The 12,785-nt window shown below is 43.3% G+C and overlaps 1 protein-coding gene across 2 annotated transcripts in view; it reads right to left on the bottom strand.

Annotated features, from left to right (window-relative positions):
- Window positions 1-4,865: 4,865 nt before the first annotated feature.
- Window positions 4,866-12,785, bottom strand: part of TMEM178A (transmembrane protein 178A) — a 16,131-nt gene continuing 8,211 nt past the window's right edge. For both annotated transcript variants that reach the window (XM_006755937.2, XM_006755939.2), the window contains exon 3: window positions 4,866-6,031. In XM_006755937.2, coding sequence (XP_006756000.1) covers window positions 5,790-6,031 — 242 coding nt within the window. In that variant the 3' untranslated portion in view covers window positions 4,866-5,789. The remainder of the gene's footprint in view (window positions 6,032-12,785) is intronic.

Below are 12,785 nucleotides of genomic sequence, written 5' to 3'. Positions count from 1 at the left end.
ATGCTAATGGGGGGAAATTAGGCAATAAAGACAGAAAATTATCTTATTTTATAGCCAAGAAATTTTTTTTCCTCTCGGAAGCTTCAAGAAGACACATTCCAATAGTTTCCAGAACAATTAGAAATCTTGCTTTGAAGGCTGGCAAAATATAGGTTGTGTATAGAGAGGAAATATATTGGTTAGCCATGTTCCCGGTATGCAATGGGGTGCCCTGAACATCTTTGAGCATTGGTGATTGCCCTGCAGCAAGGAGAAGTTCCTCTCTTTCTGGTCAAAGGACAGGGGCCCAGAGAAATTCAAATAATTCAATTTAAATGAGTTCTTGGTCAGAAGAGCTTTCTGCATTTAAAGGCAGTCATTTTTGAAGCAGTCCTTTCAGAATTCCAATTAGAGATTTAAAACAGGCCCGAACATAAATGGGAAAGCTTTCCAATTGAGGTGTAAAACCACACCGGGGTTACTAACTTAATGCTGTTTGAGCCATCAAATAAATGTTCCATAGTGCTTAGTTCATAACACATTTCAAGTTATATCTGGGTTAGTTTGGGTTAATAGCCCCTTTAATTATTCCAACGAAGCTTACTTGCTTACCGAGCTATATTCTCATTCCATTTAGCCTATTTTACTACTGTATATTTTTTTATGGGCTCCCTAAAATCGGTGCTAAGGGAGTGAGCTCAGCCCAGGGAAGAGGAGAGTTTATCTCTGTAACTCTGAATTCATGCACTTGTTCCACAAAGATGTCTGAGCACCTACTGATTTCCAGAGCTGAGCTCTGGAGACAATATCTGAACAAGAGAGCTTCCACCTTACGAGGGACTTTGACCCAGTTAGGGGTGAATAGGTGATTAGGACATAGTGTAGCATGTTTAAGGCAGGCTTTCAGGAGCTGAAGCTGAAGTTGTGCTGAAGCTGAGGCACAAGGGAAAGTCAGCATGAGCCAGACAGAGGAGAAATGGGCGACCCCAGCAGCAGAGACAGCCTGAGCAACGCCCTGGAGGCAGTGGTCAGGCAGCATTAGCATCTGCATGCACTGGCCTCCATTGGGTTGTTGATCTTTACCTTGTGGCCTCCTGAGCTTCCAGGATCCCATGTTCCTCTTCACCTTTAGCTCAGGTAACTGAGGCTTACCTGTGCAGTATACCTTTGTCGTTCTCAGGTTTAAGTTTCAAATGGGAAGTCTTTAAAAGAGTAATGAAAAAAAAAGAGTTCATGTACTTTTTATGTTGCTGAGGATACATGAAATAAAATGCACAGCCAATAAAAATGTCATTCAAAAGAAACATTTCACTATGTCAATTTACTTGAATACTGGATTTATGAAAACATTTAGGGCTTGAAAGATCTCATTTTTCACTTGGACTTTGGTGCATTTGATATTAGAATAAACTTCACTAGGGCAAGAGCCCTTATCTGTTTTGCTTCTTGGCTATTTCCCAAGGGCCTGGCACATAGTAGGCATTCAGTAAATATTTGTTGAAAGATACAGTAACTTTTATGAAGAAATGACATTCTATGTAGGTTTCCCACATCCTGGACTCTGGACTATCAAAGGTCCATGTGCTCCAAAGAAGGAGGTCGTAGGGTTCCCTCAGAGTAGGTAGCAATGGTTTTAACATTGCAAACAAACCAAGAATGACATTGTTAAAAGGAGGGGCCTGTGGGCCTATAGGAAAACCCCCTTTTTTTTTGGTAAATGTTGTCTATATATGGCAGATGGACATGATTCTTAGTTTACAATCCCAGGAGTTCTGTAAATCCACTTTCTAGTCAAAGCTCTATCTTGCAGCACTGGGGGAATTTGCCCTCAATTATCATTAAGGATACACACACAGCTGGGCCTTCTGAGGGTCAGACTGGCTATCACTGAGAAGTCATTTATTCCAAGGCTTGGTCCCTCCCAACCCACTGCTCATGGTTGGGGCATGACAGCCCTTGTACCAAAAGCCCAGCGTCCCTGGACACCCCACACAGCCGTTCTCTCTGAGGTCCTAACGTCCCCAGAAAGGGACGAGGCCCAGAGTGGGTATGCCTCGGGCTGGCCTGTGATGTGTAGGTTCTTGACTGTGTGCAGGAAAGATTTAAAACACGAGTCCAGGTGATTTGGAGAGTACCTTTATTAAAGTGGGGGAGGGGAAAACAAAGGAAGGGCCTGAGATAGAAGAAGCAACAGGAGAGAGCCTAGGTGGGGCTGCTTTGGCTCTCTAGAAACGTCAGAGAAGAGGGCCTGGAAGACAGGTTCAGGGGGTTAGTCCGGGACAAGCTACCACTGCCCATTGCTCCCCTGGTTGCAAGTCTCATGGGGACCCTTAGAGTTTAGGAGAAAGAAAAGGTGTGGGCATGCTCCAGAGAAAGCCCACACTGGCATCCTTTGTTTTAAGGGCTTTTATCTTTCTTTTTTGGTCAGGAACCCTAGGGGGAGTCTCAGGGCAGAGTTTTAGCAGATTATTCATCAGTTTTCCAGGTGTGTTTTTAAATAATATGTCGATGTACCAAAATGCGTGCATAGAGGGACCAGGGTCATTTTCTGGTCAGCTTTGCCTGTATCTTGAATTTGTTTGGTTCTAATTTTTTTGTTTGTTTGTTTATTATTTTTCCCCTGAATTTAGAAGTCCATGGGTTTGGCTGCCACGAATGGCACTAATTAGGTCTCTGTTATCTATGTCCCTGACTGGGGGATTTAAGCTATTTACGCTCTGATTAGAGAGGAGAAGTGCAAATGATTTGCTCTCAAGTGTTCTTGGTTTAGGGAAGATAAGATCTTGTGATTTACTAACTGGCTGTCAATTGTTTGACTTGTTTGGCTCCATTTGTCTAACCATCTGTCTCAGTTTCCCTTTTCTGACTTGTCAAAAGTTCTCCTAGCATCTAACCTGATGGTACCATCAGGTCACAGGGCGTGAGGCCCACCTAGTCACGGGGTTGCCACCCTTTTCTCTTTCCAGTCTCTGGGATGCCCTTGAGCTCTGCTAGCCCACAGTCAGTCCTCTGGCTTGGCCACCCTCCCGGAACCACTGTGTCCGCACTTCAGTGAACTCAGCTGCCTCTGCTTTCTATCCGGCAAACACACACACACACCCCAAAAAACCGCTAGGCAAAGAAACACAGTCTGGCTACAAACATGCAACTAGCGGTGGGACAGAGAGAACAGAAGGAGAAAAACAAATCGTCTCAATAAATTATTCTTCCCCGCACAGGACCGCAGCGGCCATTTCAATCATCTTCATTCGAAAGCTAATTAAGAAAATAACCCTAAGAGAAGCCCAAAGACTGGGGGGCCAAACGCTAGACCTTGCCAACATTTGATCACACTTCCTGACAGTGAATAGAGAGGCAGAAACCGTGGGCATGCCGCTCCTTGCTCGGAGCTCGCTCTGGCTGGAAGGCGGCGAGGCTCTGTTCTTGCCAGCGCACGTTTGAATCCTAACTGAACTCTCCCCGCTTCTGGGCACATCTTTCCGGTGCGTGAACCCTTCCACCTCCTGTCCCTCCGAGGCTTTCTTCCATCCTCACCCCCGGCCCCTAGGAAGCTCCTCAGACACTTCAAAAGTCAGTCACTCAGACACTGCCTCGGTGGCTGGAATATAAATGTTCAAGAGTCTCGACATCTCCTATGGGGATCTGTAAAGAAGGCTTCAAAGAAGCAGCTCTCCTGCTTTGAGAATTTCCCATACAAGCCATAAATAAAAATATGCTCCGTGCTGTGTATCTCTGATCTCACCCAGGGACGGGTTTATTAAACAGGCCGGCAAGATGGCCAGGGATCATACCCACAGGCCTCGGCGAGCTAGCGTGCCGTCTCTGGGGTCATCTAACCTCTTCCAAACACTGCCGCTTGAAAATCAGGCTTTATTTGTCAGGGGAGGGTAGATCATCGTTAGCCTTTTATGAGCACCCAATCATTTTTTTTTTTTGAAAAAAAGGAAAAACATGTATCTTTTCTGAAATTAAAAACTCAAGAGTGTCTTACTTCTGGATATGGCATTTTCTCCTATTTTAAAGAGCATTTTTATTACCCATTGTGTATAGCACAGAGGATAATGTGGGAGTTAAGAGGAAAAGCTTAGACGTGAGCTAGTGCCCACCCTTCCAGTTAAAGATAAGGAAACACAATGGAAGGACTGAAACTGTTTGTCCTACATCCACACGCAGGGGGAGGACCGAGGAAAAAAATGAGCATGTGTTCTGAGTCTGATCCTCAGCGTCCTTATTAGGAAAATGGAATAAGAGTACCTACCTTCGAGATGGAGAGGATTACACGAAGTTACGCCTGGAAAAAACAAAGCCCGGTTACTAGCACTTCGTAAGAGGTAAATAAATGTTAGCAGCTGGCACAGAACAGTGGCTCTCCATCCCACTGCACGTCAGAATTATCTGCGATGTGTTGCAATAATACTCAAGCCCAGCTGCAGACATTCTGAGTCAATTGGTCGGGGGTGGGGTCCAGAATAGGTGCAGGTGAAGGAATAGAGGACGCTGATGAGCGGCCAAGGTTGAAATCTAATGGCCTAGGTGGTCCAGGGAGAAAGGCAGAGAACTTGTAGCCTTCATACTGGCCAAATACCAGGCAGATGGTAAAGGAAGAGAGAGGGAGAGGGAGAGTAAGGGGTGGGAGGGGGAGCGTGATTTAAAATACTATGGTAAGGTTTTTAAAAATATTTCAGCCCAGCTGGTGTGACTCAATGGGTTGAGTGTCACACCTATGAACCAGGAAATCACAGTTCAATTCTTGGTCAGGGCACATGCCCAGGTTTTGGGCTTCATCCCCAGTAGGGGGCTTGCAGGAGGCAGACAAACGATGATTCTCATCATTGATGTTTCTACCTCCCTCTCCCTCTCCCTTCCTCTCTGAACTCAATAAAAAATATATTTTAAAAATATTTTAATGACATCTTTTTTTCCATAACAAGTGCGTGGTTGCTACATACAAAAGATAAATCACAATGGCCAACTTAATGGAAATGGAGTGATTAGAAAGGCTTAGTGAGTTTTATTAAAACAAGGTTCGCCTCTGTCTGTTTGGCTGGGAAGCGTGCTGCCACGGCTGAAAGACTGGAAAACACGCCCAGATTAACAAGGGGGCAGTCATTTAATGCAGAAATCAGTTAACGTAAAGAGACCGTGGGCGGACAACAGATAGGACTTCAAACAATACTGCATAGTGTCACGGAATAGCTCTTACACAGCTGATCTGTTTTCCTTATGGATTTGATTCCAGTACAAAGACAGAGACTTCAATTAAAAAATAAATAAGGCAACAGAAGAAGAATCCTCCTGTGACAAGGAACATCCACAGACATTTGGTGCTGACACAACGAGACACCATCAGGACAAGTTCTGAAGATGCTGTATGAAAATTTAACAAGCATGGTCCGAGGACAAAAAATGATACTTGCTTTGTTACGAATCCCTTTGCAAATAGAAATGACTCTCAGGTAATTGTTATATACAAACTTTCTGCAATAAGTGGCAATCAGACACATTCTCCCACTGCCACCCCCTCTGTGTCTAAAACCTAGAAGTGTTCCATGGCACTGGCTCCCTATTCCTCACAGTCAAAGCATACGTAGTCATTAAAGCACTTGAACCCACAGTAGTCTTGTCCTTAGGAAGGTGGGGAGGTTTTGTATGACTTTATATCGGTCATCCAGAAACGGCTGGCAGGCAGCAGGTTGGAATGTAAAAGATCGCTTTGTGCTTGGGATCCTGATGCGAGCTCCACTCCGTTCCCCTCAGGAGGCGTCTGCACTGTGGACGGGCCACCGAGCAGTGAACTTGAGTGTGAACAGTCATACCGTGGAGTCCCTGCCAGACTTTAGCTGTGCAATCTTGGTCCGGCTAATAAATGGGTAAGCGATGCAGAGACCTCCAGCTGCCACAATGAAGCCTAAACTGCACCAGGCGCAAAAGATAGACCAGCTGTAGCCATGTTCCACATCATCGGGCAGGCTGTAAATGAGCTTCGGGAGGCGGTGCAAGTCATAGGAGATGCTGGCAGCGTAAGTGCAGAGGGAAATGGTGCAAAATATTCCTATAAATAATACAAAGAGAATGAAGGATCCGTTACAGTGTGGCCGGCGACATGCAAGGCAAATGCCAGACTGGCCTTTGTGAAAATCAGACCAACCGAGGAGGTGATCGCTCCAAATTAAGGAAGGATCTATAATTTTTTTTGACGTGAATTACTTCATTCAACAAAGATTGGCAAAACCTTTATGTGCCAGACTGTAGGCTAGGCATTGGAGATATAGGAATGAAGAACACAGGGGAGAATTCTAATAATTTGAATTATTCAGAATTACCTTGCTTGACTGGTATGTATATTTAAATTTATATTTGTTTCCTTTAAAAGTTAATAAAAATTGTAATTATTTTTAAAACTCTTCTATAACCACTCAACCCTAATGTAAAAGTTTTCCTTTCCCTTGTTCCATACCTAGGTTGGCCACATTTTTATATAGTTGCAATCATCCTAAAAGCCTGCTTTCTCTTTGAATTACCACCAGCATTAGTGCTTGTCATGTTGCCTGTAAATAAGATTTTAAATTAATTTTTACAAGTGCGAAATCATTTCTTAAGTTACAGAGCCTGGCACATACTAGGACCTCAACAGATTATGTGGGGATTTTTTTTTTTGGTGTTTTTTTAATGAATTAAAACTTTTAAACAATATAATTAAATCCAGGAAATTGGAAATGATGTAAAAATAGCTGAGTAAGCAGGTCATATCCTTCAACCATTCCGAATGTAGGCGATTTGGGTGATATATATGGACAGACCTGAAATTTTACTTTTTTATACCAACATATGTATCATTGTCCTTCCACTAAAATCTGGACTCTGATAAAAATCCCCCAAACACAGGCTTTTTAGGAGCCTGTGATCAAGTGATGCTCCCATTCACCACAATGGACCCCCAAGGATGCTCCTTTGGGTGGGCAGGGGCTCAGAATGGGACTGTTGCTGAGTTGAAGATGGGCAATAAAAACCAAATCTGGTCCCCTCGGACCTACGGGAATGCCACCTTGGTCCAAGTCTTACGCGGCTCTCCTTCATTCTTTGGTTTATCCTGTGGACAGTGGAGGTCACACCTCTTTCCTGGGAAATTGTTTTGGTGGCTTTAGGGATCTAGGCAGCCTCTCCATAGGAAACAGAGACACCGATTTGGGAATAAGATAACGCCCCCTTTTAAACAGAGCTTTGGGGATCAGAAACACTACCAGAAAAATAAGCTCAGAGCCGGCGGCGGCAAGAGGGAAGAAATAAAGATCACCTGAATGCAATTTTTTGTAAGTGCTGCAATTCTGCCTCCACTCACATCATGTAAGAGCACATCGCCTGAATCCTTTTCCAAATGTTCATTTAGAAAAGAAATGTTTTCAATTAAAAGGATGCGTGATCTGAGATAATTTGATATTTTCTAACCGGCCTAATTCTGTTTTTAAACTCTAAAGTGATTGCTTTTCTACAAAGGATGAAATCTTGTCTTCCGAGTCCTTGCTCCGGAATACAAAGGCAAACATGTCACTTTGAGTTCTCCAAAGAAAGATCATCAGAGAAATAATTCTTTCATAAAGGAATGAACCAGGCAGAAAAGAATACTCCTCTGCTCCTTTCAAATCTTGTGAAGAGCAAATGCCCTCACATCTACAAGAATGCTCTCCCTGGCACCAACACAGAGACAGTGTTTATATATAACAAGGTCCTTCTAACCAATTCTGGGAATAGAACAATAAGGCAGTTAGAAAAAGTCTGATCTTCAATAGGTACAAGATAATAATAGAAAAATGACCTGTTCGCAGGAAAAGCAACTCCATTCTGCATTTAACTGTCTGCACCCAGCTGACTGCTTAAAACAAAGCTTTTTGCCCTGGCTGGGTGGCTCAGGTGACTGTTCAGGGCACATACCTAGGTTGCAGGTTTGATCCCTGGTCAGGGCTCATAAGGGAGGCAACCAATGGATGTCTCTCTCACGTCTATGTTTCTCTCTCTCTCTCACACACACACACACACTCACAAAATCAATAAAAAATATATATCCTTGCATGAGGAATTTTTTTAAGTCTTTTTTTATAAGTAACATGGTTTTAATGACCTCTGAAAGCTTGAGTCCAAACTTAGACTTTTAAGCATCCTTTGATGTCCAAATGCAATAGGCTGAGATGCAGGAAATGCCTTTTCTGGTCTGCAGACCTACTGCTAATCACTGTGCAACCTTGAAATTACCTAGCCTGGCTGAGCCTTCGTTTCTTCATCTAGGAAAAAAAGAAGGGGTTAGGGGAGGGAGCTGGTTACTGAAGTCCCTTACGGTGTCAAATTTCCGTAATTCAGTTATTCCAAAATGTGGCGCAGTTCCCAAAACGTCCTAGCGAATCTAGTATCTGGTAATATGCACCTACATAAAAAATAGATTGTCATGGATTTTTCTTTCTGTATTTACTCCCTTTGATTTTGCACTAAAGGTTGATTCTCCCCTGCCAAGTCCATAAAATTGTGTTTGGTGAAATGAAGTTTAGCATTAACACCTCCAGTTCACACTGAACGGAAAGGGATGATCAGAAACCATCTAACCTGCAGATTTAACGGAGGCTGGTTTTCTCTGCCCTCAGTGTCCGGAGTGGCTGTGCTCTCCCTGGCACTTGGTTTGTGCTAACTTCATGGACACTGTGAATGTGACACTAATAAACTCTTGGACTGAGTTGCCAGAAAGCTGACACTCCCTAAAACTAAATCAGGGGCCCACCACAAGCCAAAGTTGGGGACTTCATGGCATGCTTTTTTGCTACTAAGCTCACCCTTGGATCCATTGTGCCATGCAAACCTGATTGCTCATCTTATTTTTGTGACTTAGCTGTATTTATTTTATCATAAAGTGTTATATGCATTTCTGTTCCATTTAAGTTCTTTGTGGAATAGGGCACTCCTCAAACCTTGATGAAAACCTGCTTTCTTTTCTGAGGCCTTTACTCACTCAGCTGACAGTGGTAGAGAGGGTTACCATGAGCCCACAAATACGCCTCCGTCTGCCCTTCCCCCTTCCCACAAATGCCCCCGCAGGCTGGTCTTTAGTGACATTTTTTAATCTTTCCAAGGTGTCCTTGAAGTTGTTCTGAGTGAGAAGAAAGCCAAGATTAACAAAAGAGTGTATCTAAGAGTTCCTCCTTTTTAGAGGCTCACATCTCTAAGAAGTCCCCAAATATATCATTTGTGGGATGGGCAGGACTGTTTCTGAATATTACAAGGAAAGGTACTGAGACTAGACAAAGCGTTGTTTCCAAAGTTTCCAAAGATTTTGTAAAAAGAGGCCTGACCCATTCTAGGTATTTTAAGAAGTAAAAAATAAAACCATCTAACTTAAAAGATACCAAGAAAAAAGTGTTGTTTAAATGATGAAAACGTCTTTGTTGTACCTGGATTGTTAGTCCTAGGTCAGTTTTTATACTGTGGAATTCAATTTTGGTTCCATATCTATAATAATAAAAGTATGATATGCTAATTAGACCGGACAGCCGAAGGACCTTCGGGACATCCTTCCGGATGACCTTCTGGATGAAGCTGGGGCTGTGAGGGCCGAGCCCCTTGCATGAATTCCGTGCATGGTGCTGTAGTCTTAAATAATGCTGCCTTTTTGTCAATAGCAATCTAGTTAATGGGACAGGGGCATGAGAAGATAAGGTACCATCCCTGCATTCAAAAGTTCCAAATCTAATGGTCCTTCCTAAAATTCATGGGGAGAGAAGTTGCCTCTCCTCCATTCTTCTCGTAGGTTTTCCCTTCCCTTTTCCTTCTCCCCTGACCAGCTGGGAGTGACCTGTGGCTATCCCGATACCGTTCAGCCCAGCTGGTGGTACCCAGGGAGAGAATCCCAAGCTCAGTCCTGGCTATTGCCGAGAGCATCTTCAAAAGGGTGAATAATTACTGGTTCTGAAAAGCCCTGCATGCAGCTACTTTTCTTATAAAATATTAAAAGGGTTTCTGCCAATATTCTTAATTAGAAAATACCATGATATCACAAAATTATAGGGCTGGAAGGGATATTTTCGGGTCGAGACAGAGAAAATTTATGCGGCCATCCCAGATCATCAACCTAATTTCCTTCCCTAAAATTTTCATGGTGCCTGTGGCCAGCTGGTAAAATGTAATTAGGGTAACTGGGCCCATGCTTTGGACCATCCTCCTTTGATGTGCTTAAAAGGCTAAAAGAAGTAGAAGTTACTTCACCCTTGTTAGCCTGCTTGATAAATAACATAACTGCAATGCCCAAAGGCATAAACATGGACTCCCCTGCTCTCCTCCCTTCCCTCCCCCCACCCTTTCTTCAAAGAATGACCTGCCCATCATCCTGGTCTCTTTGCAATTTCCAGAAAGAAAAAAAAAAATGCCTCATGCTACTTTTCCCACAGATTGAATGACTGGGCAAGAGTAATAGAGACAAAACTTTACAAAAAAACCCCCACAAAAGTAAATAAAGAATCCACAATCTGCAATTATTAAATCCCCCAAACACCCACTCTTTTCCTGAAAGATTGCAGCAATCTCATTTAAAGGCAAAGCCTGACCTCATGGGACATAAGGCTATTTATAGTCCACATCGATCCAGCTCAGGATATGTTTTGCTGCAGACATGTTAATGTATTTGATTACAGGCCTTGCTGAAGGTGTTAGATAACCTATGCACCATGTTACCTTTCTAAAGGAAGACTTTAACATCCGGAATTCCAGAAACTACCTGGCCCCAAGGGTTTCAGATAAGGCATTGAAAACTTATAGTTTTAAGTTATAATCAATGGATAACCTAGATAATTCAATATAGCCACTGCGGTCAAGTCTTTTTTTGATTTGAATGAATTAGTCTTTTAAAATTATTATTATTTCAATACATTGAAGCAAAGCAGTGAATAGCTAAATTGGGGTTTTAATTGTTCCTAAGCTTTGCTGGGGCAGCTTGGACTCTGTCTCCCCTTTATCTGCTGTTACTGTGGTCACTCAGGACATAAAATGGACCCAGGGGGGCAATGAGACCCCCATCAAGGGAGGACTAGTACATTAGAAGATAATAAGGACACAACAACAAGACACAAAAATTAAATTGAGCCTGGCCAGTGTGGCTCAATGGTTGAGCATCAACCCATGAACCAAGAGGTCACCGGTGATCCCCAGTCAGGACACATGATGGGATTTGGGGCTTGATCCCCAGTAGAGGGTGTGTAGGAGGCACCCTATCGATGATGTTTCTCTCTATCCCTCTCCCTTCCTCTCTTTCTAAAAATCAATAAAAACGTATTTTTAAAAAATTGTATTTAAAAATGTTGGCATTGAAATGGAAACACTCATAGATACAGAGAGCAACCTGATGTTGCCAAAAGGGAGGAGGGTTGGGAAATGGGCGAAAAAGGTGAAGGTTTTAAGAAGTACAAACTGATAATAACAAAACAGTCTTGGGGATATAAAGTACAATAGAGGAAATATAGTCACTAATATTGTAATAACGATGCATGGTGCCGGGTGGATACTGGACGTATTGGGGAAAACACTTTGTAAAGCAGATGACTGTCTACTACTCTAAACACTGTATCGTACACCTGAAGCCAATACAAAATAATCCGGAATATAACTGTAATTGAAAAAATAAGAAATGTTTGCATTGAACAAATGAAGCCTTTAAAATATTTATAACAACTTATCCTCATAATAATGTGACTATGGCTACCGAATGGAAGGCATCCTTTAATGCTGAGGGAAATACTGCTTCCCAGCGCCCTGGAAGCAGTGTGTTCTAATGATGGGCAGCGGTTCACAGCTAGCAGGCGGGGTCTTATTCCCTCCGTCCTCGATGCCTCTGTGACCACGTGTGTCGCCTCACAGGACATGACGTCAAAGTGGGGTCTCATTGCCCCGCTGGGTCCATGTTATGCCCTGAGTGGCCACAGTAACAGCAGATAAAGGGGAGAGAGAGCCCAGGCTGCCCCGGCAAAGCTCAGGAACAATTAAAACCCCCATTAAGCTATTCATTGCTTTGCTTCAATGTATTGAAATAATAATAATTTTAAACAACTAATTCATTTGAAGCCCTTGGGAGGGTGAGGCCTGGCCCTGGTCCTTCTGCAGCATCCGCTGAGCGGCCCCAGGAAAGAGGAAGGGGGATCACTGGCTCCCCGGGGAGCACTGACAGCCGGCAGCACTGCTGTTCCACTTGTGGGGAATCGAGGACTGTCTGTATGCAGTAGGCAGAAGGAGAAAGATCTCAAACTGTCACATGGCTGATGTTCCTCATTGAAGGCTTGGCTAATAAGTTCAGGTGGAAAATGAAGACGCCAGCACATTAGAAGGGGCGAAGTTTAGCATCAAAAATCTGTGGGGGTGATTCTGACAAGGGCTGCTCAAGACACTTCTGCTTAATTAAAATCAATTTTTTCTTTTAACCCTTAGGGCTCTCCGGTCCTGCGGTGACTAATGTATCTTCTGCAGTGGATTCACATATCTGGGTGTTCACAAAGATAACAAAGAGGCATTTGTAGTAGAAAAATAAAACAAACCTCCAGGAATCCCACAGTAAAGGAATAGATGACTACAATAGAGCATAGCCACTCCATGGAAGAACGTGCAGCTATTACATGCTGAGTAGAGGACGATGTAGCGACATGGGGAATGGTGAGGGTATGATGTTAAGTGGTAGCCCAGAGGACTAAATACTTTCCATGTGATGATGGTCACAAACATTTCTCTCTCTCTCTCTCTCTCTCTCTCTCTCTCTCTCTCTCTCTCCCCCTCTCTCTCTACGCACA

This window comes from Myotis davidii, unplaced genomic scaffold (genome assembly GCF_000327345.1).
Source record: "Myotis davidii unplaced genomic scaffold, ASM32734v1 scaffold151, whole genome shotgun sequence".
Classification (NCBI taxonomy): Eukaryota; Metazoa; Chordata; class Mammalia; order Chiroptera; family Vespertilionidae; genus Myotis; species Myotis davidii.
This window is presented reverse-complemented; position numbering and strand designations above follow the sequence as displayed.